Here is a 25,993-nt window from a genome sequence, read left to right on the forward strand (position 1 = left end):
GAGCTTTTTTTTTTTTTTTAAGATGCTCTAGCATATTCATAATCATAATGTGCATGGCATTTATTTCCATGCACATGGAAGTGTAGCATATTCATAATGTGCTACACTCCATGAATATCTATGAATGTGCTACACTCCATGAATATCAAGTCTAATTTGCTAGAGATCAACTAAGGAGAACGATACGAAATAACTAGAAACCTTAAAACCATAATGCTAACTAAAAAATGTTTGCAATGAAAAAGAAAATAACAATTATTTCATATTTTACACTGCATTATACATTGAAAACTTTTATTTGTCCCTTCGGCAACATCCAACCAAAAAAAAAATATTTGAAAGGAAATTTTTAGTTCGGACTCAAAAAAAAACACATGAAAAAAAGTAACCATACAATATGCATTAGCTAAAGCTAAAAGACTCACTTGAAGTGGAGACTATTATGTAAGTACACCTTTTAAATAAAGTGAATCTTCTCAACTTGAAGTAGTCTATGCTCTCTTTTCCCTTTCAACCAAAGAAGAAAACTTCTCAAGCAGCCATAAGAACGATGTCCTTTTCCCCTTCTGCTATACTTTTCTACCGTAAATTTAGAACATGACAGAGATCGGAGGAGATGACATTAAGAGAAACTTTTGAAACGGACTCCTAGAAATCAGAGGATCAGTTCATTTTGAGTTGGATTTGGCGATGGACTTGCACGAGGAACTCCACATACGACGGGCCGCTTGCTGTCCTGTCCTCTACCATATACGAGAGAAACAACATTCCTGAACAGTTCCAAAAATCAGAAGAACAAATCAGCATCTACACGTTTTTATGACATAAACACTACCAATTAGTAAGCAATATTCCTATCCTAGATATCTAAAAATATTATGTTAAGTAACTACACATTGGTACTAGCTGAAGACAGGAGCTATGCTGTTACTATTAGTGTAAGACTGATCATTTCGCAAACAGGAAAAGGCAAATAACATATAGCCTTTGTAGTTAATGCTAAGAGCCTTTGAAACTGAAACTCGTCTAGAATTACTCACCTGATGGATCTCCCTTCTTGCACAATTTTATTCTGTGTAGATAAAACATAAAGACGGAAGTATTAGGATGAAAAATATCTAGTTAGGAGACAAAAAAACGCATACTGAGAATTTCGCTAAATACCTTAAGTAAGAACATCTTTGCCTCCTTATTTCATTCACCGCATCATTAAACTTCTTTGATAACTGATTATCATACTACTGCAGCACATACTGTAATGAAAAGTTATCATTGCTTAGTATGCTTCGAAAATGCCAGAAAAGAGATTTCTTTGTTAATGGTTTCAATAGTGTGATAGGTAGATATGATGAAACGATCATAAAAGTCACAACTGGATTACCTGGCTAGGAATTTCAGCAGCTGAAGGAACAGCAAAAAGTTTCTGCAGAATATCAGAGTCCACAGATTCGCCAACATATAGTAGACCATCTTCACCATTCTCAAGAAAATAGACTCCCTCATTGCTAATGTGTTCACTTGACAATGGGATTGGAGGAGGAAGGACCGCTCCTTCATTGTCCTGATAAATTAAAAAGCATGAATAATCAGAACTTTAACAACCTGCATATATATCACGTCTTCAGAGAGATCTGTTAACGAAAAGTAGCCCAACCATACCTTCACATCAAGGTCATGAACAGAAATCATCCTGGGATAAACCAATGGGATTGCCAACGGAGTAGAAAGGGAAGATACATAGTTGATCCAGAATGATCGATCATCAACTCTCCCATCCGTCCTTAAACCCACACTTTTGGTCAATGCTGAAGGAAGGCCCATGTAAAAGGAAATAACATCAAAATCAAAATTCATTTTCTATTACTCATGTCCACAGAAGCTATACGATCCTGACAAGCCCTATGCGGTATGTTGCATTTTTCACACTCAGAAGATACAAGAGATAACGAGTAAGACAATCAGTACTTGTAATTCACACAGAACATATTTCAAAACATCTAAAGAAGTTAAGGTATCTATCTTCACTGCGGCCACATGTAATTACCAAAAAGTTAGCAGAAAACGAAAACAACTGTCACTTAATATCTCTTGAAAATAAGCACACATAGCAGGTGAAAACACAATAAATATTCACTTCTAATTCAAGACAAGGAAAGTAAAACAATTTGCGTTGCACACAAGAGAACCAGAAGTTGTGTAAAAATAACTTAAAGTAGAAAAAAGGAACTAGGAAATACCAAGAGTATATAATGGAAAAAGCTTGAGCGCCTCGGGAAGAATAAGTTGTCCAGTTGACGTCACTGTAGCACAAAATTTACGGTAGGCATAGAGTGCATTAATACAACTATTAGTTGCTTGCTCCTTTACCAATGGAAGTGCCTTTGAAGGAATTTCATTTGCCGCTGCATAAAAGATAATAACACAGATATTGGTACATAATCATAACACGAATAACAGTATAATCAGTACCGAGACAGTAACCTACCTTGTTTCAGCATACAAGCAAATTGAGAATCTAGGTCAGCTGCGCGAAACAAATTACTGAGCATGTTCGTACAAGAGAGTGATAATGTGGTAACCCTGATTCTTCTTTCTCCAAATATGGTAGTATACAGAAGGGCGCACTGAAAGAACACAGAACGAACATAGAATAACATCAATTGAAAAGGAACAGACTACCAACCTTTTTTCGTTAAGTACATGAATACAAAATATACCTGGAAAGCACATTCAGCTCCGTCTTGTAGTTTGTCATCATGCTTTAACGTCACCATTACAGCTTTGTCACAGTCAATCTGCATTAGCAATCAAGTTTTATCAAGAGTTAACGGAGTATATACCATAGTGCATCTCCTTGTAAACTTGTACAAAAACACTATGTGTTTTCCTATTTACAAATATTGTGTTGACTTAGATAGCATAACAACTTTCATAAAGGATCACATACAGAGATTTTTTTTTTATTGATATTGACACGAAATCAGTAGACACATACAATATTATCTAAAACTAAGGAAAATTTAAGGAGGATCCACTCACCGCTGGGAGATCAATGTCAGTTGGAATGCGTTTGCAGAAATTCCCCGAGTATTCTTGCACTTGAATACCCTACAATTATTGGAAACGATGGTTTACAGAAAGCTATTTAAGTTAAAGTTAACAAAGTAACGCATGAAGCGAACTCTCCACCACCGCAAAAACATACCTGGCTGCATCTGACTCGCATAACAGCCTCAAAACCCTGTGGTCTAGTTATATTCCATTTAAGATCATTGTAAAGCTTGGGAGGATCTGAGAGAGCTGAGAAAGGGTAATAACAATACACCTGGAAAAAAAAAGTTTAGAATGGGTAGTTTAAGTTCGGCAAAATCTAGACATCAAGCTCAACATCCAGGAACGAAAGGATAACCATTAATGATGCATCAAGTAAGCAATACTTTCACAGACTATTGTCAATTATGATTGTAAAGTTGCTACGGAAATAATCAAGGCATGGGCTTCCATAGGAAAAATGCATTCAACTGACATAGACCAGAAAGATTCTGTTAACACGAATTTGAATCTCTATTCAACTGTGATAGTTACAACTAACATTAAGAAAAATAAAAAGAAAAGGTAAAACAGAACTTGTAGACAATCAGAAAGGATAAGAAACTTTGGAATCACCTGTCCTCCAGTAGTTTTTGGAATGACGGATATTGAAGCCATGTCAACATAGGCCTGAGTTGTGACAAATATATCTACACAGACCTGAGACATTTATGAATGGCTTAGATAGGGAAAAAAATATTGCTATTAAGACAGAATGATACATTGTAGATTCTTGATAAGCATGCGGAAACATTATCAGTTAAAGTCGTCTATTGGTATACCTGGTACTCAGCAAGTTCAATAGCCATGGTCTTTAGAGTTTTGTCTGCTGGTTGTAGTAATTTATGGGCCTCCTGGTAACAAAATTACAAGACGATCCAGTATTTTGCAATGAACCACTACATTCTCTGAAACGGAAAAAAAAAGCATGTTTTTACCTTTTCACCAGCAGACATGTTAGCTCTCCCATCGGCCTCTCTAGAAGAAAGTGCTCCAACACCAACAGAACACAAATCTATGGGGGAGATTGTCATCATATCAGTTAAGTCACAGAGGTAAGATGTACTGAGCAGTAAGATGTATTATGAATAGTAAGCGTTGGTGCTTCTAATATATATATGATTTTCAGTGTGCATAGATGGATTCTAAGTGATTGGAAGCACATGCATCAATATACCCTAATATAAATAACCAAATAGAGTGAGTATCATACTTGATTGAAATACCATAAGCTTCCCTCCTTTACTCTTCATTGCCAAGAAAGCAGCCTACACAAATGGAGTTGTTAGACATGAAGTCAAACACATGCGGAGACTAGTAGATATTATCTTCCGCATTTTTTTCCAAAACAAAAGGGGCAATGGTTCATTACAGATGATCTCAGCACAAACAAAAAACATGCAAGCTTGGCAAAATCGGCCAATGAACCTGAAATCTCACTTCACTGATTGCATTTAACCAGATTATAAACTTTTATCTTTTTACGCCATGCAATGATGATTGAAACCTCTAAACTAGTGAAAAGGGTCTAATGCTTACTAAGCAACGAATTCATGAAATCGTGCTGGCCATCAAGTTTATCAAATTTATACTTGTACAAACAATCAGACATTCAGGTTAAGCATATGCATCTTCAGTGATTCCATACCTTAACTGCTGCGCCAAAAGCAGATTCAGGAGATTTACTTTCCTGAAACATGGTTGGGATACTATCCAGCAAAAGCTCCAGGTGTTGACGGCACTGAATTCCAACAAAATACAATAAATACAAAAGTATGGGAAAGAAATTATGATAACCAATCTTAAGAATAGTAGCCAGCATATACGACACATTGAAAAACAAGAATAAAACTGATCAGGGTGTGCTCAACAAGATAACTGACCTCAGATAGCTGAACAATGACATCTGTTTCTAAAGGTGTATAGACATCTTGCACATCAGGGACAATGAGCATCAACGGCTGCACGTAAAGGGGGAAAATCAATTCACGGTGACCATTTAGTTATGATCACAAATCAACACATACACAATACGACTGCTGAGTCTGTAACCCAGTGACCCAGAAGATGACCATTTAGTTATGATCCTGAGAGAACAGATCTCTCTTTTTTCCACCCAACAATTACAAAAGAAGGAAAAGACTAGTGCAAACAAATCACCTGTTGCAGTGCACGTTTCAAATTATAGAAGTGGATAGTTGAGTCAAATGTAGCAATTCCAACAAATGTCCTAGGACCTTCCTGCAAACGCATACAGAGATTTTTTTAATTGTTAAATGACTAACGCTAAATAAGAATTATAAAATCAACATAACCATACCCTAACGAAAGTTCACAGTCTCACTATAAATAAGGACACACGCTAACAGATATGCAGCAGAAGCTACCGTCTAAATGATTACAAATCATCACTAAAAACCCCAAAACGTTTGAACAGAGGCTGTTACTTAATTTCTAATACTACCACCAAAATAGTAAACACTACATACACATATAACCAAATAACTATTCATAACAGAGTAGATATCACTGACTATTTTGGAATGTTGGAAATGGCGTGACACAACTTACAGGAAGGTCTGAAAGTACTTGCTGAATTGCATTGCAAGCAGCTGCAGTAGCACCTGTTTGTATAGCATTCATTGAGACATCAATGAGGAAAAAATACACTGCTGGCATTGGATCCCGTACCTATTCAAAAAGATAATGATCTTAATTTCCTTTCATTCCCAACATGTCTGATCATCAACTTCTCCCAAAAAAAAGTTAATATCAATATTATTTGGGTGGCGCTTCACTAGATCAACAGTAGAGCATGTATAGAGAAAACTATTTCCCACCATAGTAATGGCTTATCATTTTTCGGGAAAACACGAAATCAGAGGACAGAACATTTCGTCTAATACGTAGATTCCAGACGGCATAAAACAAATTGAAATCTTTTGAAGCAAAACCAAACAATTTTACATACAAGAAAGTTTCACAAACTAACCATGTATTCTTTTGTAGCAACAAACTCAACGGTTCCCCTACACAGCTCAGGTCTTTCATCAACATCCCTACGTCTACCATCTGGACCCAGATTACAGTGATAGTCACGGGGAGTCTCATCAGTGTATCCTGTGCAAAAGAAAGTTGATGAGGAAACGGGTCACAAAGGCCACCACATCATTTGACTCACACCAGAATATTAAAATAACAATATATAAGTCTCTCTTAAACAAAATCATGTCGCCATCTTCCACAATCAGTTGAATCCAGAGAGGAAGAAGAAATCTTTCAATCCAGGAAGGTAAAGCACAAAAATTCTAGTCTACGCTTCTAGCTTAGAATACTCAATTACTTCAAAACTTGATACATACTATTGCAGTTACATAGCTATAACTGAGGATTATGTGGCTTGCATAAATGAATACAGTAACATTTACCACAGAAATTACAGATGAACTTCCTTCCTTGGTCAATGAACTTCATGAAAGGATTTATATAACCCTTACAGCGTGAACATCGTACAGGTCCACCCTCACCAAAGTCGACAACCTGAACCATAATATAGATCAATGTTATCAGGAACTGCTTCTTTTGAAGATGTAAATGAAAACTTATATTTCAAAACAAAAATTTATATGCTTCACAAAGAACTCCAAATATACTGGTACATGCAATCAATAAGAGAAAGGGGTAATGCAAATACTAATAGGAATAGCATAAAAACCGAATGCCCACATGCTTTGTTTGGTGAAAGAAGGTTTACTTGTATAGGCTCTTCAGATGGGTGAGATTGCGCCAGCGGTTGGACCATCAACGCCAGTTGCATTCCAGATGTAGATAGAAGATCAACTGTACATGGGATCTATTGCGAGAAAGGGAAAAAGAAAGATATCAAGTTCCTAAGAATTAAGGAAGACAAAGAGAAAAGATTAAACTGTAACACATCCCACCAATAAATAATATATGCTTCATTGTTACCTGATTGATCGTGCACCTCATGTAACGTGGACTACAATTTCCGGTGTCTCGTACAACATAATCACTAGTAGCAGGCTTCAAAAATAGAAGAGAAATTCAGGGGAAAGATATGAAAGTTAAACAAAACCACACATACAAAAGATATGACATCTTAGACTAATGTCCAAATTGAAATTTGATCAGGTATACACACCGGGGGAGGATTAGCCTGATTACTCTGACGCGTTTCAAACACAGTTGGGCTGGAGCTTGAACCTGGCCTTGGGATTTGATTAGGATCAATTCTTGCGGGTCCACCAGGAGCAGCGGCACCAGGTTGGCCCATGGCAGTGGGTATGTTGGTCATCGACTGATTTGGCAAAGGACCCATTCCATATCTTGGTGGTTGCATTGGGCCAGGAAAACCTAGAGGTGGTGGGGCAACCTACCAACATTCAAATTTGAGGAGCATCAGAATCTGCCATACAAAGGAGTGAAAAGACTTTGCTTAACAATGAACAAAGAGCCACAAGCTAAAGCACTACATAAGTTGTTGTTCAGCTGATCACAAGACAGAATCCTAACAATGCCAATTCAAATTTTTCACGGTCAAAATATTACAAAGATCGGTCATCTAGTATGGTTCCTGTGTGAATAAATTTACATACACATCTACATTAACTGGCGATTACCTCACAGTAGCACATGTTTTCATCATTCCGTACATAGATATCACAAAAGTTACATGACAAGAACATGTACCATAACTGTATCTGGACATACCTGTGCTGATGGTGGACCATAAGGCAAGCCTGATACCGCTGGTCTGCCATGAGGGGCTCCAGGAAAGGTTGCTGGTGGCGGCATTGAAGGTGCAGTCCGAGGGAAAGGTCCTGAAGGAGGCTGCGCATAGGGTGTCTGTGGAGTTGTAACAGCACCACCGGGGAACTGGCCCCTCGGAAACCCCCCTGAACCAGCCATTTGATGCCCATTACTGACTGGACCACCAAGCATGCCCGAGGGAGGCATAGACATGCCAGATCCGATAGGTGGAGGTGAACCAAATGCCATTGGGCGAGCTCCTGGAGGAGGACCTGCAGCTACATTACCCGATGGACCATAAGCTGGAAAACCACTAGAAGAGGCAACAGGCTGTGCCACTGGTCTTCCAGTCATTGATGGTCTAGAGCCAAATGGTGGCTGACTAGAAGGTGGACCAGTAGGTCTGTTCAAGGGCACATTTGACTGAAATCCAGCCGGTTGTGATACCGGAGGGGGACCGCCAGGTCTTGCCAGCCCAGCAGGAGGTCCAGGCCGGGACATAGGTGAAAGCCCACGTTGCGGAACTCCATAAGAAGGGGACTGTTGTGGTGACTGACCAAACGGAGGAGGTGGTCTAGGACCTGAACCAGGCATCATGGGAGGTGGTCGATTCAAGCTCAAGTTCTGCATATTGTCAGCTAAAGGATTTGAGTTCCCTTGTGAACCAGGGTAGAAATTAGGTGGCCCGGGATACTGCTGGTTGTTGGGTCTAGGTGCCCCTGGAGGCACAGGAGCAACCATGCTTTTGATCAAATCCTAAACCTTCCTCAACAAATTAGAGTTTCAGAGTATGTTGCCAAAACCTACAAATCAGCAATTGGCACAATTAAAGAAAACGAAGTAACAACACTGACACAAAACAATACTTATCCAACCAATCACACAGACTTGGTGGAAGTAACTACACAACTTAGTCTTGGAAGACAATAATAACTATCCCCAAAGGCAAGAATTTTTTTTCTTGTATAGATCATACAGACCCCACAAAACAAAGGCGGAGCGGATGTATCAAGAATGGTAGCAAACTAAATAAATAAGGAAAGCTTGAAATCTGATCTGAAGGAAAAACAAACAAACAAAAAAAAGCTAGAAGCTTTAAAAGGGTCTTAATCGAGAAAATTGCAATTAATCGCGAAATCAAATATGTACGTACCCGGAATTGAGCTAAACCTTGGGAATTCTTCAGATTTGGATGACAGCGATCCAAAAAAATAATGATACAAAAAGCTCAGATCTATGGACAGAGTGAGAGAAAGAGAGACACAGCGACGGCGGTTAACGGCGTCGTCGTGGTGTCACACAGGATTCAGACGACAAATTAATAATAGATACTAATTGTTTCGTTGTCCGTAGAAGACAGAAAAAATTCACAGTATCTTTACCAAAATTTCACCGAAGTCGAAGGGTACATGTATAAAAACGTTTAAGAGTTGGAAAATTTCCTTCTTTTTTTATTTTTAATGATTGTCCGTTTCGAAAACACGGGTCTACTCTACACTGTGTTCTGTAGTAAACCAGACTCGCACCAGTTTGGTTTTATCGACGACTCTAGTTAGTTACTATTTACTTATATTTTTAGTATTGTTGAATTGTAAAATATATACTTTCATAACTATTTTTCAAAACATGTTTAATAGTATGAATTATTTAAAAACAGTAATAAATTAATTTTGTGATGTTTGGTTTTGTTAAATTTTAATTATTAAATTATTATTTTGTTGGAATATTTGTTCTCTTTTATTCGTTTACAACTTACACATCAATGCACATTAGAACAAGCTCTGTAGATAAATTACATAAATTTATAATCTTTTGGTTACAAGTAAATATCTTTCCACATCAATCAATGTACACATTCGATCAATAAGCAATATAGCTAGATGATGGAAACCAACCTCTGTGTAGTCAAATTTTAAAAGGTTATATATATATATATATATATATATATATATATATATATATATATATATATCTGATTCCATTTCCATAAAAATGATCCCAATTCAGAAATCTTCTGCATCAAGCTCTCTCATTCAAAGGGATTGCCTCTGGAAATATATGCATTTGGATTTGCACAAGGATATCCATTGTTTGCCTGATGAAATGTATGTGCGGGGTTGAACGCGTTTCCTTCAGTACCGATGCCATTAATCTCTTGCCTTTTGCATTGCATACCAGAATCAGTTTTAGTTTCAATAACCATAGAACCCATTCAAAGAACACTAAAAAGAGTCAAGAGTAATGTACCTGAAAGATGGGGACATATTCACATGTGACTGCTGCCCCACCCCCATTAGTGCGCCTATTTTACCAAGACCAAACTCTTAGAATTGAGTCCAACCAATAAAAACTGTCATGTTACAGAAATTTCATCTTACCAGGGGAATAATTGGATGCAAGAGCTGGAGAGTTTGGGGATAAAGCGGTTGTATGAAAAGGTGACTGAGAGGCCATCAGTCCAATGGAATCTGCAGCTGGACTTGAAGTATCTGAGTACCCTATTGGGGCTGACACGTGAGGTAAGCCTCCTCCTTGCACATTTGCCATAGAAGGAAACTGCAAAAGATATATTAAAGAGAAAGAACTGAGGATTTACATGTTCATCAAATATAGTAACAGAAATTTTAACAATAGATGTCCATACTTGTGGTGGTTGGTTTGGAGCTGTATCATCATCATAGCTAAGATCAAACGGATTTGCTGGTTTTGCTGTATATGTTAAGGCGCCCACAGCCTGGCAAGAAAAGGATATCAGCATAAAACCAGATGCTGTAACTATCAAAACCAAACTATTGTGCCTATGGAAACTATACCATAGGATACTGATAATATTGCATGCCATATCCCATGCCATGATGTTGACCATGAACTTGCTGCTGGGGGGCAAATGAGAAGCCTCCAGTGAAAAGGTCCTGCCAATGGTTAGATTCTTATGATTGGAGAGATTCCCAGAGGTGTGTCCAAATTTCTCTAATAAAAGAAAGGTTTGTTACCTCAGGAAGCGCCTTTCTTACGCTAGAGTGTGTCTCATTTTGATGATGTTGCTCAGATCCAACTTCATGCGCATAATTTGTGATAGCCAGTACTGTCGATTGTTCCGTAGAGGTATCTGGTTGTTCCTTAGGTGATATAAATCCAACATGCATATGTGTTTGCAAAGCGTTAGGACGTAGAAAAAAACAAGTTTTATGGAAACAGTTGATTCTTTTCATAACTCTGTTTGTGATCCGGGTTGGCTTCATTCAACCAATGCATCTTAAACTCCTGAATTCAAGAAAACTTTGAAAAACTACTGCAGATACCAACCTGGTTATTTGTAGCTACACATGGTGTAACCGTCTCTTGTGTAATTAAGTTATCAGCAGCAACAGGTAACACTGGAGCCGAAGAACCAGCATGATCATGCGCAATTGTAGGTGATGCGACAAAAGAGGTGATACTTTCTGGTGTTCTTGGTGTTGTCTGTGTCCCAAGGTTCGCTGCAGGATAATTGTCTACAGAAACAGTAGAAGAAATATCACTACTGCTCCATTGTTCACAGTTGTTTGTTCCAGGGACAACAGAAGGAACAGAGAGTCCAAACAACAAAGCCTCCAAAGAATTAGGAGCTGGCTTTTCAGTGGATGCAGGAATCTCACTTGAACTCTTACTATTGCTTTCATCAGATGGTTCTGAAACTGGTACATCATCGATTAAATTTCTAGGACTCTCCAATTTCTCAGATGAACCTGGCATCTGCAAAAATGCTACTTGTTCACACATTAACTGTAGACAATATGCATCAAACACAACACAATACAGAACCAGACAAAGAGATATATTTGTGAATTACCTTATTATTCCCCGGATCCTTCTTTCTTTCAACTTTTGCAACATTGCCTACGCGCAACTTAGGAGCATTGTCGCCTAAGAGTTCGCTGGTCTGGCGTACAATGGGAAACCTTGGCATGTCTTTGTTATCGGAGAGGTCAAGAGATTTGGAGCTTCCTCTTGACTCCTTACGTGCATCATATCTCTTAACACTTCCATCATCTCTAAACCTATCGTCAACAATCTCAAAGCGAATAGGACTCTTTGGTAAACCTCTAGACCTTGGATTATGTGTAACATGTTGTTGTTTATGGTTCTTGTCATCAAAATAAAACTTGAGAGATTCACTTCCACTCCTCCCAACAGCACTAGATCTTTCAGTTTCATATTTATCCAGAGATTGTAGACTTCTAGATCCAAGCGAATTTGCACTGGTCATCTTACTTTCCCTGTAATCTTCTTTGACAGCCTGAGAGGATACACCAAAGATTTGCAAGAAAAAAGAAACTGAAAAGATGTGTAAAGAGGAACATCCTCAACATTGTAACGTATACTATTGTCCCAAAATGAGTTGGCAAGCTTAGCTTCAGGTTTGGCTTAAAGTATTTTTGCCATGAAAAAGGTAAATGAAATGAAGTAAGAAAGTAAAGCAGTTTACCGATCTTTGCCCTGAGTCATTGCTCCCACTACTGTATCTTTTGTCCACATAGACATTCCTGATGAAATCTCGGAGCTTGAAAATATTACTGTACAAGAAGCAAGAAAAATTTGAGGTTAAATTTTAGTTTTGCTACTCTTAGTATTAACGCGGCTGAGATTTAATAAATGTCCACGAACCTGCTATCGGGGTAACCATCACGGTGAGTATCCCATTCTTTAAAATAAACTTGTCTGGCTCGCTGCAAAGAACATGCAAAAGGGTTTATATAACACAGCAGATAAGTGACTAACACAAAATGAGCAGTTCAAATATCAAACCTCGTTTCCTCCTGCACGAAGTGCACCAACTTCTTCTACTGTGAACTTGGCCATCGATACAGATTTCACACGATGTGTAAATTCTCGACTGGAAACACACAAAAAGAGAATAAAGTTGGAACAACACTTTCAAGCTTCCCGGCTTTTCCTGTTGGACTAATAGAGAAATTAAATCAAGAGCAAAGGACTTACTGGATTCCACTGCAATTTATGCAGACAAAAGTCCAGAAAGTTGAGCAGACATATTGTGGACCCTGCAAGATTTCAGATAAGAACAGAACTACAATGAGCCTTACAAAGGAAATATATAATCTTTAGTTTTGATAAGCATGTTATATTTGTTCAATCTCACTCTTAAAGATGATCATTGATTAGGAGATTACAGAAAATTTATAGCTAATTTATATGAGCTATTTCAGAAAGACTGCTTGGAATATGATCATCATTGGCCAACAAGTTAATACAAATTCAGCTAAAAGAACATTGTACCAGACTATTGCAATTGATGCACCTCCGGTTCTCGGGAAGCTTCAATAGACTCCGGATAGCCTTTTCGATTCGTTCGTCTTCCTTCATTCTGCTCCCCATTCTTGGAGAAATGCCTCTCTCATCAAGAAAACAATCAATATCTCAAATGAGAGAAAATCCTATCAAAGAGCAATGCCATCATTACCTGAGAAAACTAAGCACTATCTTAAGCCAAAAGCACTGAGGTTATTCTAATAAGTCATGTAAAAAGGCGAGAGAAACATGGAAAAAATTCAAGCTTGAAGCCCTTGTGCTCTAAAATGCTGAAAACCTCGTTTTAAAAAAATTACAAAAAGAGAAGAGAAAAACCTTACAAAAACAAAATAAGAGAAGGAAGGAGCCGAAAAAAAAGAGAATGGAGGTAGAAAGAAGCTCTCTCAGGGCTTGTCCAGACCAGAGAGATGACAAAAATAGATGGCTGAAGCCAGCAAAGGAATGAGACATTCTCCGATAAAACTGCTGCCTCATAGATGCCCGCCGTTGAAATGTATTTCACCTCTGTCTCTCTCTCTCTCATTTACAAGTTATATGTATTCTTGACAAAAATAAAACCGTACAATTTTGGAAACGAGTATTATTGACAACTGGAACTTGTAATGTAAGCTATTTTCTTGTAAACTATACGATTATAAATTTATAATGGATGGCAAGTAGTGCAATTTGGCGTCGTTTCCATATGTTGCCAAACATTGATCTTAAGTAAGAAAGTAATATAAGGCAGAGAAAGAGAGACGGATAAGAAGAGAACCGCAAAATACTTGCAGCAGAAGAATCATTTTGCTCAAACTAAATCTCTCTACCAACAGAAGCTAATAAACCAAATTACTTACAAATCTCCTCTTTTCTTTTTCTTTTCTTTCTCTTTTTTTTTTTTTTTTAACCATCTCCTCATTTTTGTCTCTTCTTAACTACTAAGAACGTTCCCAGCCGGATGGGTACATGAGATCAAGTTTCAGAGTCCAGTTCGGTGTTATTGCTGCATCAAAATATAGCTTACTTAAAGCGGAGGGAGGCAATTTCTGTACAGTAGAGCTCATCTGGGTCGTTGTTAAATTGTGTTAAGACCAGCTCGTGTGACGAATGACGAACAGGACATGTCGAATCCCTCTCTCTCTTCTTTTACTCAAGAGGTGACAAAACCCACACTAACAGAAGTGGTATCTATCGACTCATCCTTCGCTTGAGCTTTCTAACACATTGTTGCTTAGGTCCCCAGAAGAAGCTTTAACTGCCTCTGCACACATGACAGCAGCTGCAGCTTTCTGGATCGCTAGATCTGCTTTGTACCGCAAATTCTCTGCTCTTTCTCGCTTGAGCTTTGCCAAAGCGCATGCACGCCTTGCAGCACCAGCTGCATCTCGCAGTTTGTACTCATCAACGTCTGTACTATTCTGTAATTCTTCCAGATCAAGACGCTGAGATCCGTTGGAGTAACAGAGATGATTGGAACTGGGCCATTCAGAATAGCCTGCATCCCATCGTTCACTAGTGTTCCTCTTCCCATTGGTTCTTTGCAACTTGTTTTGGTGATTCCTATGATATCCATTTCCACCGCTCGAGAAATATCCCATGCCTAGTTCACGGGGGGAATATGTTCCCGGAAATACAGGATGCATAGGATATTCATTCACGTGCTCAGAGCTTTGATTTGAATATAAAAACCTCCCATCTCCAGATGCAAAACCAACAGATCTTCTTCCTGCTAAAGAAATGGATAAGTTGGATTAAAGACAGACTTCATATATAAATATCAGAGTCAGTAGAGGATTTATGGAAAATCAAGCAGGTATAACTGAGTTACCTGACGAATTATAAACATCATAATCTCCCAAAGCAGAACTATGTGGAGCATAAACCGAGAGTTTCTTCTGTGACCTGTGCTTCGTTCCCCTGTGTTTGACTTCCAAGCCTCGAGGCTTAAAACAGAAAGCAAACATCGCTGGCTTCTCAATAAGTGACTGTTTCTTCTGTAACCCACAGGTATTTGGTGTGTTTGCTTTGCTCATAACCAACTCCCAGTCTTTGAGCTCTCGTTGGTATTTTTCCCACAGAGGTGGCTGAATTAAAACAAGTGTTTATGTTAGACACAACTAAAAATCTTGCAGCAGAGTAACTACGATTTTGGACTTCCAGAATTCTTCACACAAAACAAACTGGAAATCAAACTACCTAAGACACACTTTTTCCCCTAGTAGACTTCCATTTTGCCACACCCAATGAGTCATAAAATATTCTGAAAAGCACACTACGTAATAAAGACATAGCCATACTCTCCACAATTCTGCATGTGACCCCAAGCACAAAAAGTTCTATGTAGAGCCTAGCCATGCAGATTTTTAAATCCCAAGTCAAACATGAAAGAAAAAGACAATAAAAATAATAGATAGAAGATGGGAAAGCATCAGAGATTATACCTGAAGATGCCTGATTAATGGCATTCCCTTCCTCTGCCTCTTTAATCTCCAAAGCTCATATAATGTTTGCATTGCTTCCAAGGATCCAACTCCAGCCATCAATTCTTGAATTTCCACTAATGTAAAGTGATCACGCTGCTTTACATATGAAGCCTTCTCAAACATGTCCATAGCCTTCTCAAACATGTCCTCAGTGATCTCACAAGAGCCACTATTCTCAGCTTCCGAACACTCACGAATTCTCAAAAGGCACTGCTCATCATCGCTGTCCATGTCATACAAAACACGTGAAGGATTCAATGCCATCTCAACATCAGTTTCAGTCTGCCGATAATATTTAGAAGAACTGCGAATAAATTCAGTCTCTGCTCCATCAAAATGTTCCTTTTCTATCATGCGGATGCCAGGAATAGGAATATTTCTAACTAAAGCAGCCCGACTGTTTCTACTGTAGCACTCTTCATGCATCTCTTTAAAAAGAGACCACTGTCCCCTATCAGGGAACTCCAAGATCCAATCTTTTCCACCTTTCCACATCATAGCATGTGTAAACCTATTTACCGACCCAGGTTGCAGAAACTGATGTGCCCTGTGTGAGTATTTCGTTGTCCCTGACATTTTCACCGCAAGTCTCCATTCATTATTATCAAAAGGTTCCAGGACAATCTGAGCTCCATATTCTCTCCAGCCTCTGTCACCAAGAGTGACTAACACATTGGCATCACAGAAACTAGACTCCAAATCTTTCTGAATACTTCTGGAAACATCAGTAGCAGACCTTCTAATTCTTTTGTTCGGTAGCCCCTTGTGCAGGGAGCCTTTGTTTTTAGAATCAGAACCCCCCGAAGGCAATGAATAAGACACTTGGGTACGTCGTTTCTTAGGTCCATTTGCCAAATTAGTGTGCAGAAAGTCTTCCTTTGAATCCGACCAACCATGTGAGAGATGGCCATTTAGAGAACTTTTGCTTCGGTGCCACATACTTCTTGGGGCAGTGGCCTTGGGGCTTGAGATGCTACCTTGTATATTCAAGGCCAAGTTACTTGACTGCGGAGTACCATCTTCACAGTGATCAGATATGGGAACTTGAATACTAATCCCATTCACCGGAACGTTAGACCTGGTTTCATGCTTATGTCTGCCAACAGAAGAACTAATTGACATCCAGTTTTCAGAATCAGACCCCAGCGACTGCATCTGAGATGGAGTATGAATGTCTTTTGACTCTTGCGCTTCTTTCCCTCTGGACGAAGTGATAATTGGTTCATCATTTTGGCCTTTACTCTTGAGAGAAGGTTCAGAATGTTCATTTGTACAATCTGCCATATCACTACCTCCATTTGTTACCAAATCACATTCTGATCCCAGGAAGTCTGCTGCATCATGACCCAGCTCTCTTATCATGTTCAGGTGTAAACTGAGTAAGAGTGTAGGTGGCCGAGCAGTAAAAGGAAGTGCAAATGGAGACGTATTTTGCTTCTTGTAGCAAACAGCTGTGGGGCAGGCTTTAGCAGATGACGATTCTCTAGAAACAAGGCCTGAGCTGATTCCACACCTAGATCTCTTCTTCATGACCTGATATGTTCAAGACATGTAAAAACGAGTTGGTATGAGATTACAGAAATAAATTAAAAACCAACGAAGCAATGTACCAGAATCATGCATTAAAGATTCATTTTACCTTCTGCAGGACCTTCACGTTATCATGTGTACACTCTGAAATTGGTACTTGCTTAACCAGCAAAGCATGCCTCCTGACATTCCGTTCCAAGTATGACCACTTCGAATGTTTCACTTCATGGAAACTGTAGAATAGATAAGCAAGTTGCCTTTGGAAACCAGGGATGCAAGAAACTTGGAGACCAATTGAGAAAACTGGCAACTGCAAGTCAGCATCCATTGCTTGTGCTCCTTGCTTATTAGAATGATCTACTACCATCAAGATACGGAAAATCAATTGAACAACTTCCATTAAGCAGCCTTCGAAAATAAGATATTGTAAACCATCTTTGTTATTTAGGAATATCATTTCCAAACAAACCCTTGGCCACAAAGTCACAAGTGTACCATGACGAAGCAAAAGAGCAACACGTGAAAGCCAGTCAACATCCGTCATAAGAGAGTAGTTCATCAAGGACACAACCTGTTGGCTGAGGGACAACTCAAATTGCTCTGTGTCATTCCATGGACAATAAAGTTCCAGATCCCCCGAATCTTCAATAGGCATAAACTCAATATCAGGATCCGGAGTTCGTAATACATGAAGGTGCTTCAAAACCTCGACATTATTCTCAGCTGACCCCTTGTAGATTCCTTTTTTTACTGTATGAAGTCGTCTCCTACAGTAGACAATAGGAAATATGCTACCATTACGAAAACCAGAGCTTTCCAACTCGTTCCTACTTGTTCCAGGTGATTCACATGATGCAGGAGAACTAGTAGATCTATCTGTGTGTCCTGCAGCGTCTCTAACAACATCCCCATCCATTTTCGCAGTTTCCAAAGCTGTCATTACTTCCGATTTTTTCGGTTTTTGTACAGCCTTAGGAGTGGAAGATTTGTCCCGATGCCTAGATCGAGTTAACCATGTGATGATTGGTTCTGATTCCATGCAACTATCATCTTCTAGATTTCCTTTCTGCTTCTCCTCATCTTTGCTGGATGTATCATTCCCTTTTATTTTCAGAGTAGACTTGGACCCTGAACCACGCCTTTTCTGTTGATTTTTTCCAGGAACTTCAGTAGGGAACAACAGAATTTTGAATCTTTCACCTTGTAAGTTAATCCACTCCTCATCACGATCATCATATTTAACATGATGTAGGTTCTTGTCACCATCAAAACCATCCACAAACCCATGATACCAACTCTCATCCAAAGGCCAGAAAACTTTTATCTTTTTGTTTAACAACCAGTTTGAATCCACATCTGAAAACAATACTTCATAAAAGTGGCGCCTTTTCCGAACTTTACCCTTTTCGTCATGCTTTCTCCTTGGTCGCAACATTCTATCATCAGTGTCATCTGAGACACATTTGGAACTAAGCAACTCAGACCGAGGATTAGCTGAATTTTTACCAGAAGTTGATGGATGCAATCTATTGGCAGATGGTGAACCAGGAGTAACAGAATTTGAAGGAAACTGAGTGCAGTTTGGATCAAACCGCGAAGACAGCATTCTTGCTGCATTAGCTTCAAGATTCTCCTCATCGTCTTCTCGTGGTGATACCTTGGATATTCTGCCAGAAGTATCACCTGGAGAAGACTTGGCCTCTTTTCCCACGCGTTTGTTTGATGTTGAGGACTTCCTTTTTCTGCTATTACTATTTTTTTGTTTAACAACAACCAACTGGTCATCTTTCACTGGAGACTGATTAGAATGCCCATTTTCCAACTGCAACGGAGCTGCTGAATTAGATTCTTTGATTTCTTTGTCAGAGTCTTTCTCCTCAACTTTAGAGAGTTGATGCTGAGCACTAGATTCTTCACCAATCTCCTTAGGGATATTATTATCAACCAGCTCCTCCTGACTATCAGATTCCCCTGCAGACTTGTGCACTAGGCCATTCTCAAACCTACTCCTCCCAACAAAATCTCTCCTGCGTCTAGGAACATAAATCGTACTACCAGCCAAACCAACAGAAATCCCTTGAAGCCCACCAGTGTCGCACAATTTCTCGTCCAAACCCATCTTGGAGTCCTCCAAACTGTGCAATACGGTGGTGCCATTGCACGCCTTGTCCAGAATGTTGTCGTCTCCGCTATCAACTTTCTTAAAGCTACTTAAAGAAACAACTTTCCTACTCTTCTTGTCCTGCTTCAACCGATCAGCATCATCCCCAGACCTATTCTTCCTTTTAAAGCTCTTATTCACTGAATCCTTGGAAATGCTAGACTTATAGAGCGTCTTAAGATCTAAGGACCTGGATTTCTTCGAAATTCCCACTCCATTAGAGTTACCTAGTCTATTTTCCATGAAAGCCACCTCGAACCAAAACCCAAAATCAAAAGCCACCAGGTCTCAAATTCCATCATACACGCAAAGAAACATTGTTCAGATCTGTAACACCAAAAAAACCAAACCCAGAATCACAAAAAGTACCCAGAATATGAATAAAATTAAAACACACAAGTTACCAAACAGATCAAATCACACTCCGTGAAAGAAAAAGAACAAAACTTTACATTGAAATCAACACAATTTTTTCAAAAATCAAACAAAAAAATAAAAGGAGAGAAATTTGCATGCCTACCTGCATCACTTTATCAGACGAAATCGAGTCTCTCTTAAGGACCTTTTATAAGTCTCTCTCCACAATCACAAAATCAAAAATTAGGGTTTCGGTAAATCGGACTGCGAATCGGATCCCTAAATCAAACAATCGAAAATTCCCAAAAGTAATTTGTTCAATTCAGCGGAAATTAATAAAAAGCAAAAAAAAAAAAAAAAAGTGCTTCCTTTTTTTTTTTTTTTATTAACCGGGAGAAACGGGAGAGCTAGGGTTTCGTTTCGGCTGGTTTCGCGAGAGTAAGGTTTTTTCAGTTATAAAGAAAACATATTCCAAATAAAATTCGGATGACGTGTACCGTCTGATCTTGACGCGTTACTAATTCTACGGCTCAGATTTGTTTTCGAGATAAGCACTAATATATTCTTTTTTAACTCTGCAACAGAAAATATATAAATGGACGTTTCAGATCCTCGGCTTGCGAAATATTGTTTTGGACGGTCAAGATTCATAGATGAAGGATTATTTATTTCTCTCACGTGTGATGGTAACCTACCACAATCTTGTGTCCACCTAGCCAAACCAATTGTTAGAGACATCATTCAACTTAACAACTATTATTAGTATAGATTATTACTTCTAGGGAATGATTTAAGTATTTTAATTTTAAACATATAGTGTACTACTAGAGTTATTCACACAATTTCATATTTTTAATAAGTTTTTGTTATTGTATCATTCATCACTAACTTTGCTTGTTAAGTTTTTAAAACTAAACTTCATTTATCTATTAACTTTATAAATTGTCGATGCATGCAAAAAAATATATGAGTAAAGAAATATATTAACTTTATAAAATGTATAAAAATGGTTTATTTTTCTATTATGTGGTTTTTTATGTATTTTATTTGAAATTTTGTTATTTTTTATATATATGACAACAAAATATAATTAGTAATAAAAAGTTTAATTCCTCATACGATTGAAGTTAAATTTTAATTGTATGATATCTAGTTAGGAATGTGGTTCTATTTCAGTAAATAAAATTATGTCTTTTGTCCGTTATAAATGCATTAAGTAATTACAATAACATAACAAAAATATATAGGTAAAACAAGAGTAACCATAAAAGTTCAAAAACTTCTTTTGTATCGTAAATCCGTTGACGAATTCACAAACTAGTACTTTTGTTGGGTATATTATATTACAATTTAAACTTAGCTTTTATTTATTTACTTTTGTGAGAAAAGAACAATTTGGTTTTGTTTACTTAGAAAATAAAATCTTGTGTTCATAAGTTAAAATAAAGATTAGATCAATTCAACTTTTTAATCTAAATATATCGTCTTTGATTCAGAAATCCGCTACGGAATTTATAAACTAAATTTGGCGGGTATATTTAATATTAGAATTTTAGTTTTTTTTTTTTTTTTTTAACTTTACTTGGAAAATCAAATCTTGTGTTCATAAATCAAGATAATTAATATATATTCAATTTTCTAATCTTGTGTTCAACTTTTTTATTTTATGTAAAAAAAAAAAGAACTCGTTTTCAATTCAAAAAATCCGAATTCACAAAACGATACAAATCAAAATTAACTCTAATTTTGTTTTTTTTTAAAAGTAGCTTTATTTGGAAAATCAGATATTATGTTAAAAATCAAAGTAAAGCATCGGTTCACAATTTTATAATGTAACTTCCGGTTTGATTGATCCATAGGAGATGATAAACATCACATCCCTAATAGAGAAGATCTCATTGCGTGTCGTGTAACCGAGTAGTAGCTCTAACCTCTTTACCATTGACACACACACACCACATCCTTAAGCAAACCCTAATTACAGTCGTATCTCTATCTCCTCGCATTCGATACCAATCGCTTCCCGAAGCTTCCAATATATTCTCTTGCTTGTCATTGTTCATCTCTCGATTTCAATTTCCTAAATTACGTTTCTTTTAAATCACCACACCAGTATACATACTTTTTTGTCGTTTCTGGGTCTGAGGAGCCCTATCTATCTTCCATCGCTTTCAAAATCGCCGTCCATCAGAGTATTTGTTTGGTCCCGTTTCTACGAATTTGTATAAAAAGATCAATCCTTTTTGTAGAAACTAGCGACGATTCATCACCTCGATTCTTGGGTTTGATCCTTGGGTTTGATCAGAAGACTCTAGTTGGTTGAAAGAGGAAAGAAAAAAAGAAAGAAGGATGGTTGGTGGTGGAAACAGGAGAGACGAAGGATCGATGCCGATTCAAAACACCAACTTGTTTGCTGCGTTGGATACTTCAAGGAAGAAGAAGAAGTCTGGTAAGTCGAGCAAAGGTTCCTCTAAGTCTCGACAAGATCCACCAAAGGAGCCTGAGCCACAGGTCTTCTGGGCACCTACTCCTCTCAAAGCTAAAGCTTGGGCTGATATCGATAGCGATGATGAAGATGATGACTATTACGCTACCACTGCTCCACCTCAGTCCTTGTGGAGCACTTCTGAAGCCTCCCATTCCGATGCCAAAGACGTTCACGTTGAGGTCAGTGTTTAAAAATCTTTCATTTGCTTTCTTTTTCATTAGTGATTTTTGGGTTTGTGATCGTGATTGTGCATTTGTCGTGGAGGTTGATTGCATTGTTGTGTGAATGTTCAAGTGGTCTCTTGCAATAAGCCTCTTTTGATTTCATATTCTTTCAGTGCTACTCTCATTGAGGACTTTAATGATTTGGCTTTTTTCTGCTCTTGATGTCTCTCGCTTATGCTTTGTACCTGTCGATTCATAAAATGTTACTTATCTGTGTTCCATGGTTGTTGTATTGTCCCAAAAGGGAATTGAATGTTGCTCTGAAGTAAGCTGCTTTGTCTGCTGTAGGTAAAATCATTGTTTATCTAATTGTTTACTTTTGCTGTTATAGAAAATTCTCTAAGCAATATATGTTTGCAACTTTGGTTGTCTGTAAATCGTGGTTGTATGCTTATTTGTTCATTGGTTTCTGATAGAGATGTATGTGATTTCAATATCGCAGGAAAGTGAAAGCGAAGAAGACATTCTTGATGAAGGAGATGATGATGATGTGGAGGAAGAACAAGGAACAGAGACACAAGTTCATCCAGAAGCAGAGGCTGAGGTGAAAAAGGCTCCTGAAGTTCCTGCACCTCCTAAGGAGGCAGAGAGGCAGCTTTCCAAGAAAGAGAGGAAAAAGAAGGAACTTGCTGAGCTTGAGGCTTTGTTAGCAGATTTTGGAGTTGCACCCAAAGATGAGAATGGTCAAGAAGACTCTCAAGGTACTTTACTGTATCCATTCGTTGGTGACGTTTATATGTGAATACTTGTGTGCATTGACTTATGACTGGCTGGGAAAACCATGTTAGCTAATACTGATAGATGTTTCTTCTCCCAAATTCCTAACAGAGAAGCAAGGGAAGAAAGAAGTCGATGGTGAGGGAGAGAAGAAGGAGAATGCAACTGGAGAATCGAAGGCCTCAAAGAAGAAGAAAAAGAAGGAGAAACAGAAGGAAGCAAAAGAAACTCAGAGTGAAGTGAAGAGTAACTCGGATGCTGCAAGTGAGTCTGCTGAGCAGGAGGAGTCTTCTTCATCAATTGATGTGAAAGAACAATTAAAGAAGTTAGCATCGATGAAGAAGAAGAAATCAAGCAAAGATGGGGATAGTGGTGCAACAGCTGCTGCAAAGGAAGCAGCAGCGAGGAAGGCAAAGTTGGCCGCCGCGAAGAAAAAAGAAAAGAAAAACTACAATCAGCAACCGGTGAGGTGAAGAAATCATCAAAATTCACCCACCGTTTTGATATGAACATGTGTTTGACGGGTTTTGTTCATATGAGACTTTGCCTTGAACAAAATCTTTTGATGGGAGAATGTGGTTGGCCCGTATTTTTAGAATTATGACTTGGATGGATCTTTTTAATCGTATCACACACAGTGAAACACTGAAACATGAAATGAAAAGCTTTCTCTTTGAATTCTTTTTTGTTCAGTTCTTATCGGATAATTTTGTTTCCTCCGTTTTTCATTAGATCCAGAGGGACATGCTTTGATTGCTAATCCGGTAATGGTGAAGTTCCACAATGCTACTTAACATAAGAACAGTGTGGTGTAGTAACTATGAATCTCTCTATAAAGATTAAAACACCCAAATTTCATGACTTTGGCTACTTTGACTATGGTTCTAAAATTGACAAATCCCAATAAATAAAAATAAGCTGGTTTGGTTTTTTTTTTTTTTTCCATTCGAGTAAATATCGTATTTGGGCAAAACCTAACTAAGGTTTTTTCACTTGCGGTTTGGTGTTGTTTTGTTTGTTCGACACAAAAAAAAAAAAAAAAAAAGTTGCTCTCATCGGGAAAAGTAGAAGAAATGTGGAGAAGAGTGATCGGAAATGTCGCCGTCCGGCATCAGTTACAGAGAGCGTTATCCAGTAAAGCCGGTGGAAGTGGAAAGAGCGGCAACGTATCAGCTGCTGTGGATTCGATGCTTCTGCGTTCCCTTAAGGAACATTACCTTGAAGTTTCTAAGATGACCCCTCCTCCGGTTCGTTCCTTCCTCCCCTTCTCTCTCTCTCTGTGTTTCTCTCTACGTTTCGTCTTAGATTACTAGTTGGTATTTTCACTTAGGGTTTATTATAGTTAACTTAAACCCTAGCTGCTGATTGGTTCACTTAGGGTTTTTGGTGGGTTTGAGATTTACTGAATTCAATTGATTTTGCAGAAAGTGAGTCCTCCTTCACCGTTTGAGATTGTGAAAGGATCACTTGAAGGAACTGGAGGAGCTGTTCTGAAGAAATCTGTTGGAAATGAAGAGATTAGTCTTTTCGTTATGCGGTTGGCTCATGGAGGTGATGAGGAAGACGAAGGGATCAACCAGTTGTTCCTCCATGTGGCTGTGTCTAAGCCAAACCAGGCTGATTCTTTGCATTTCCTTTGCGGTCTTTACCCTGACGCTTTGGGTATTCACTCTGTTTCCATGAGGCCTAAACTCGAGTCTTTGGAGATTTCTGATGATCCTACTCAATACACTGGCCCTTCTTTTGAGTGAGCTTCTCTCTCTCTCTCATCTCTCTCTTAACCTTTTTCACAGTATATTATATTTCATTATTTGCTTGACGTTTTAGTAATTCAGTGAATGAGAGATGACTAGTGACTAGTAGCAGAATTGGATTAATGCTGCCCTTAATTTGTCTATCCGAAGTTGGGGAAACTAATCCAACATAAGAAGAATAGGCGTAGTATAATTGTATTGTTTGAGAACTTATAGATTGACAGAACCATTATAGGTGATTCATTTCTGTTTTAAGCTGTCTCCTGTTGCTGCATTCAGAACTGTCAAAGTAAGAATGTGGTGTTGATTAGGCCAGCTAAGTTTATCTTCATTTCTGAAATAGTGAAGGATGATTTCAAGAAACAACAATCCTTTTTGGTCATTTTCTGGTAGACATTGAGGAATGAGAATATATAATGGAATGGTGGTAGATGTGTTCTAGATATTTCAGTTACTGCTGTTACATATTTGCAGTGAAGTCTCACCACACAATCGGTTTGTTTCTAATATGAAACCTCCAAATCAAAGGATTAGTCTTTGGCCTGTTCTTCACATTCTTTTTCACTGCATTTCTCAGTTTCAAAGATAAGAGCTTGTACATGCAATTCAGCATTTTGTAACTCACAATTGATAGAAAAAGTTACTCTATTGGCAAGTAAGTGTTTCTATTTGTTTGACAGAGAGCTCGATGAGAAGATGAGAGATGTATTCCATGGCTTCCTAGAGGAGCGAGGTGTGAACGAGAGTCTCTTCCCGTTTCTTCAGGCATGGCTCTATGTAAAGGATCACCGTAACCTACTGCGATGGTTCAAAACTGTTGGCACATTTGTTCATGAAAACCCATCTGCAGAAAACTCCTAGAAGAACAATACTTTTCAGTGCTTGGATAAGTTTCTGCGATTAAATGTTTTAGCATAGCATTAAACCGCTCTTTAGATGATACAGCTCAAATGTTTCAGGAACTGAATCACTTTTGCCTCTTCCAAACCATTTTAAGAACATATGCATCCATGATATGATGTTCTGTTAAGAAAAGGTTCACTTTATGTCTTTGCCAAAGGCATAATTATGGTCTTTATGCTTCTTGTTGCAAACTATCGAATCTAACACTGATTTTGTGAAACTAACGA

The 25,993-nt window shown here is 38.2% G+C and overlaps 5 protein-coding genes across 6 annotated transcripts; 2 read left to right on the forward strand and 3 right to left on the reverse strand.

Moving 5' to 3' along the window:
• Nucleotides 1–214: 214 nt before the first annotated feature.
• Nucleotides 215–9,371, reverse strand: LOC104730008 (protein transport protein SEC24 C-like). The gene is made up of 25 exons (XM_087477557.1): nt 9,014–9,371; nt 7,822–8,663; nt 7,253–7,483; nt 7,060–7,134; nt 6,845–6,943; nt 6,519–6,630; nt 6,083–6,210; nt 5,662–5,781; nt 5,251–5,331; nt 4,974–5,051; nt 4,739–4,831; nt 4,304–4,358; nt 4,029–4,105; nt 3,873–3,944; nt 3,667–3,750; nt 3,206–3,325; nt 3,040–3,108; nt 2,718–2,795; nt 2,486–2,624; nt 2,238–2,402; nt 1,660–1,805; nt 1,382–1,561; nt 1,165–1,253; nt 1,041–1,072; nt 215–770 (listed from the first exon to the last, which is right to left on the reverse strand). The coding sequence occupies exons 2-23, from the start codon at nt 8,599–8,601 to the stop codon at nt 1,239–1,241; spliced, it is 2,997 nt and encodes a 998-aa protein (XP_087333683.1). The 5' UTR covers nt 8,602–8,663; nt 9,014–9,371; the 3' UTR covers nt 215–770; nt 1,041–1,072; nt 1,165–1,238.
• A 273-nt stretch (nt 9,372–9,644) lies between these two features.
• Nucleotides 9,645–13,602, reverse strand: LOC104730009 (uncharacterized). The gene is made up of 13 exons (XM_010449059.3): nt 13,138–13,602; nt 12,841–12,902; nt 12,649–12,736; nt 12,508–12,569; nt 12,329–12,416; nt 11,693–12,139; nt 11,167–11,595; nt 10,854–10,979; nt 10,674–10,772; nt 10,505–10,594; nt 10,239–10,416; nt 10,108–10,162; nt 9,645–10,019 (listed from the first exon to the last, which is right to left on the reverse strand). Exons 1-13 carry the CDS (start codon nt 13,234–13,236, stop codon nt 9,890–9,892), a joined length of 1,953 nt encoding a protein of 650 aa, XP_010447361.1. The 5' UTR covers nt 13,237–13,602; the 3' UTR covers nt 9,645–9,889.
• Nucleotides 13,603–13,912: 310 nt separating this feature from the next.
• Nucleotides 13,913–20,137, reverse strand: LOC104733173 (uncharacterized). Of its 2 annotated transcripts, none has more exons than XM_087478461.1 (5): nt 19,844–20,137; nt 17,272–19,650; nt 15,591–17,165; nt 14,978–15,233; nt 13,913–14,875 (listed from the first exon to the last, which is right to left on the reverse strand). In XM_087478461.1, exons 2-5 carry the CDS (start codon nt 19,564–19,566, stop codon nt 14,346–14,348), a joined length of 4,656 nt encoding a protein of 1,551 aa, XP_087334587.1. In that variant the 5' UTR covers nt 19,567–19,650; nt 19,844–20,137; the 3' UTR covers nt 13,913–14,345. The 2 variants fall into 2 exon arrangements, with proteins under 2 accessions (XP_087334587.1, XP_087334586.1); XM_087478460.1 differs by having other exon boundaries at nt 13,913–14,878; nt 19,844–20,120.
• Nucleotides 20,138–21,481: 1,344 nt separating this feature from the next.
• Nucleotides 21,482–23,787, forward strand: LOC104730010 (uncharacterized). Its single transcript, XM_010449062.2, has 3 exons — nt 21,482–22,347; nt 22,835–23,093; nt 23,221–23,787. Exons 1-3 carry the CDS (start codon nt 22,030–22,032, stop codon nt 23,580–23,582), a joined length of 939 nt encoding a protein of 312 aa, XP_010447364.1. The 5' UTR covers nt 21,482–22,029; the 3' UTR covers nt 23,583–23,787.
• Nucleotides 23,788–24,051: 264 nt separating this feature from the next.
• On the forward strand, nt 24,052–25,939 carry LOC104730012 (mitochondrial acidic protein MAM33). The gene is made up of 3 exons (XM_010449063.3): nt 24,052–24,356; nt 24,534–24,856; nt 25,544–25,939. The coding sequence occupies exons 1-3, from the start codon at nt 24,183–24,185 to the stop codon at nt 25,722–25,724; spliced, it is 678 nt and encodes a 225-aa protein (XP_010447365.1). The 5' UTR covers nt 24,052–24,182; the 3' UTR covers nt 25,725–25,939.
• Nucleotides 25,940–25,993: the final 54 nt, after the last annotated feature.

This window comes from Camelina sativa, chromosome 12, assembly GCF_030686135.1.
Source record: "Camelina sativa cultivar CO46 ecotype springtype chromosome 12, ASM3068613v1".
NCBI classification, from domain to species: Eukaryota; Viridiplantae; Streptophyta; class Magnoliopsida; order Brassicales; family Brassicaceae; genus Camelina; species Camelina sativa.

Excerpts from the sequence above, each read along its gene's own strand:
- LOC104730009 (XM_010449059.3), bottom strand. The coding sequence starts at position 13,236 with ATGGGGAGCAGAATGAAGGAAGACGAACGAATCGAAAAGGCTATCCGG. Across the intron at positions 12,737-12,840 it reads ATAAATTGCAGTGGAATCCA|TCGAGAATTTACACATCGTG; the intron begins GTAAGTCCTTTG and ends GTGTGTTTCCAG. Across the intron at positions 12,570-12,648 it reads TTCGTGCAGGAGGAAACGAG|CGAGCCAGACAAGTTTATTT; the intron begins GTTTGATATTTG and ends TGTTCTTTGCAG.
- LOC104733173 (XM_087478460.1), bottom strand. The coding sequence starts at position 19,566 with ATGGAAAATAGACTAGGTAACTCTAATGGAGTGGGAATTTCGAAGAAA. Across the intron at positions 17,166-17,271 it reads ACGTGAAGGTCCTGCAGAAG|GTCATGAAGAAGAGATCTAG; the intron begins GTAAAATGAATC and ends TGAACATATCAG. Across the intron at positions 14,879-14,977 it reads TGATGTTTATAATTCGTCAG|CAGGAAGAAGATCTGTTGGT; the intron begins GTAACTCAGTTA and ends CCATTTCTTTAG.
- LOC104730012 (XM_010449063.3), top strand. The coding sequence starts at position 24,183 with ATGTGGAGAAGAGTGATCGGAAATGTCGCCGTCCGGCATCAGTTACAG. Across the intron at positions 24,357-24,533 it reads CTAAGATGACCCCTCCTCCG|AAAGTGAGTCCTCCTTCACC; the intron begins GTTCGTTCCTTC and ends TTGATTTTGCAG. Across the intron at positions 24,857-25,543 it reads TACACTGGCCCTTCTTTTGA|AGAGCTCGATGAGAAGATGA; the intron begins GTGAGCTTCTCT and ends TTTGTTTGACAG.
- LOC104730010 (XM_010449062.2), top strand. The coding sequence starts at position 22,030 with ATGGTTGGTGGTGGAAACAGGAGAGACGAAGGATCGATGCCGATTCAA. Across the intron at positions 22,348-22,834 it reads CCAAAGACGTTCACGTTGAG|GAAAGTGAAAGCGAAGAAGA; the intron begins GTCAGTGTTTAA and ends TCAATATCGCAG. Across the intron at positions 23,094-23,220 it reads TGGTCAAGAAGACTCTCAAG|AGAAGCAAGGGAAGAAAGAA; the intron begins GTACTTTACTGT and ends AATTCCTAACAG.
- LOC104730008 (XM_087477557.1), bottom strand. The coding sequence starts at position 8,601 with ATGGTTGCTCCTGTGCCTCCAGGGGCACCTAGACCCAACAACCAGCAG. Across the intron at positions 3,751-3,872 it reads TTGAACTTGCTGAGTACCAG|GTCTGTGTAGATATATTTGT; the intron begins GTATACCAATAG and ends TAAATGTCTCAG. Across the intron at positions 2,796-3,039 it reads CTGACATTGATCTCCCAGCG|ATTGACTGTGACAAAGCTGT; the intron begins GTGAGTGGATCC and ends TTGCTAATGCAG.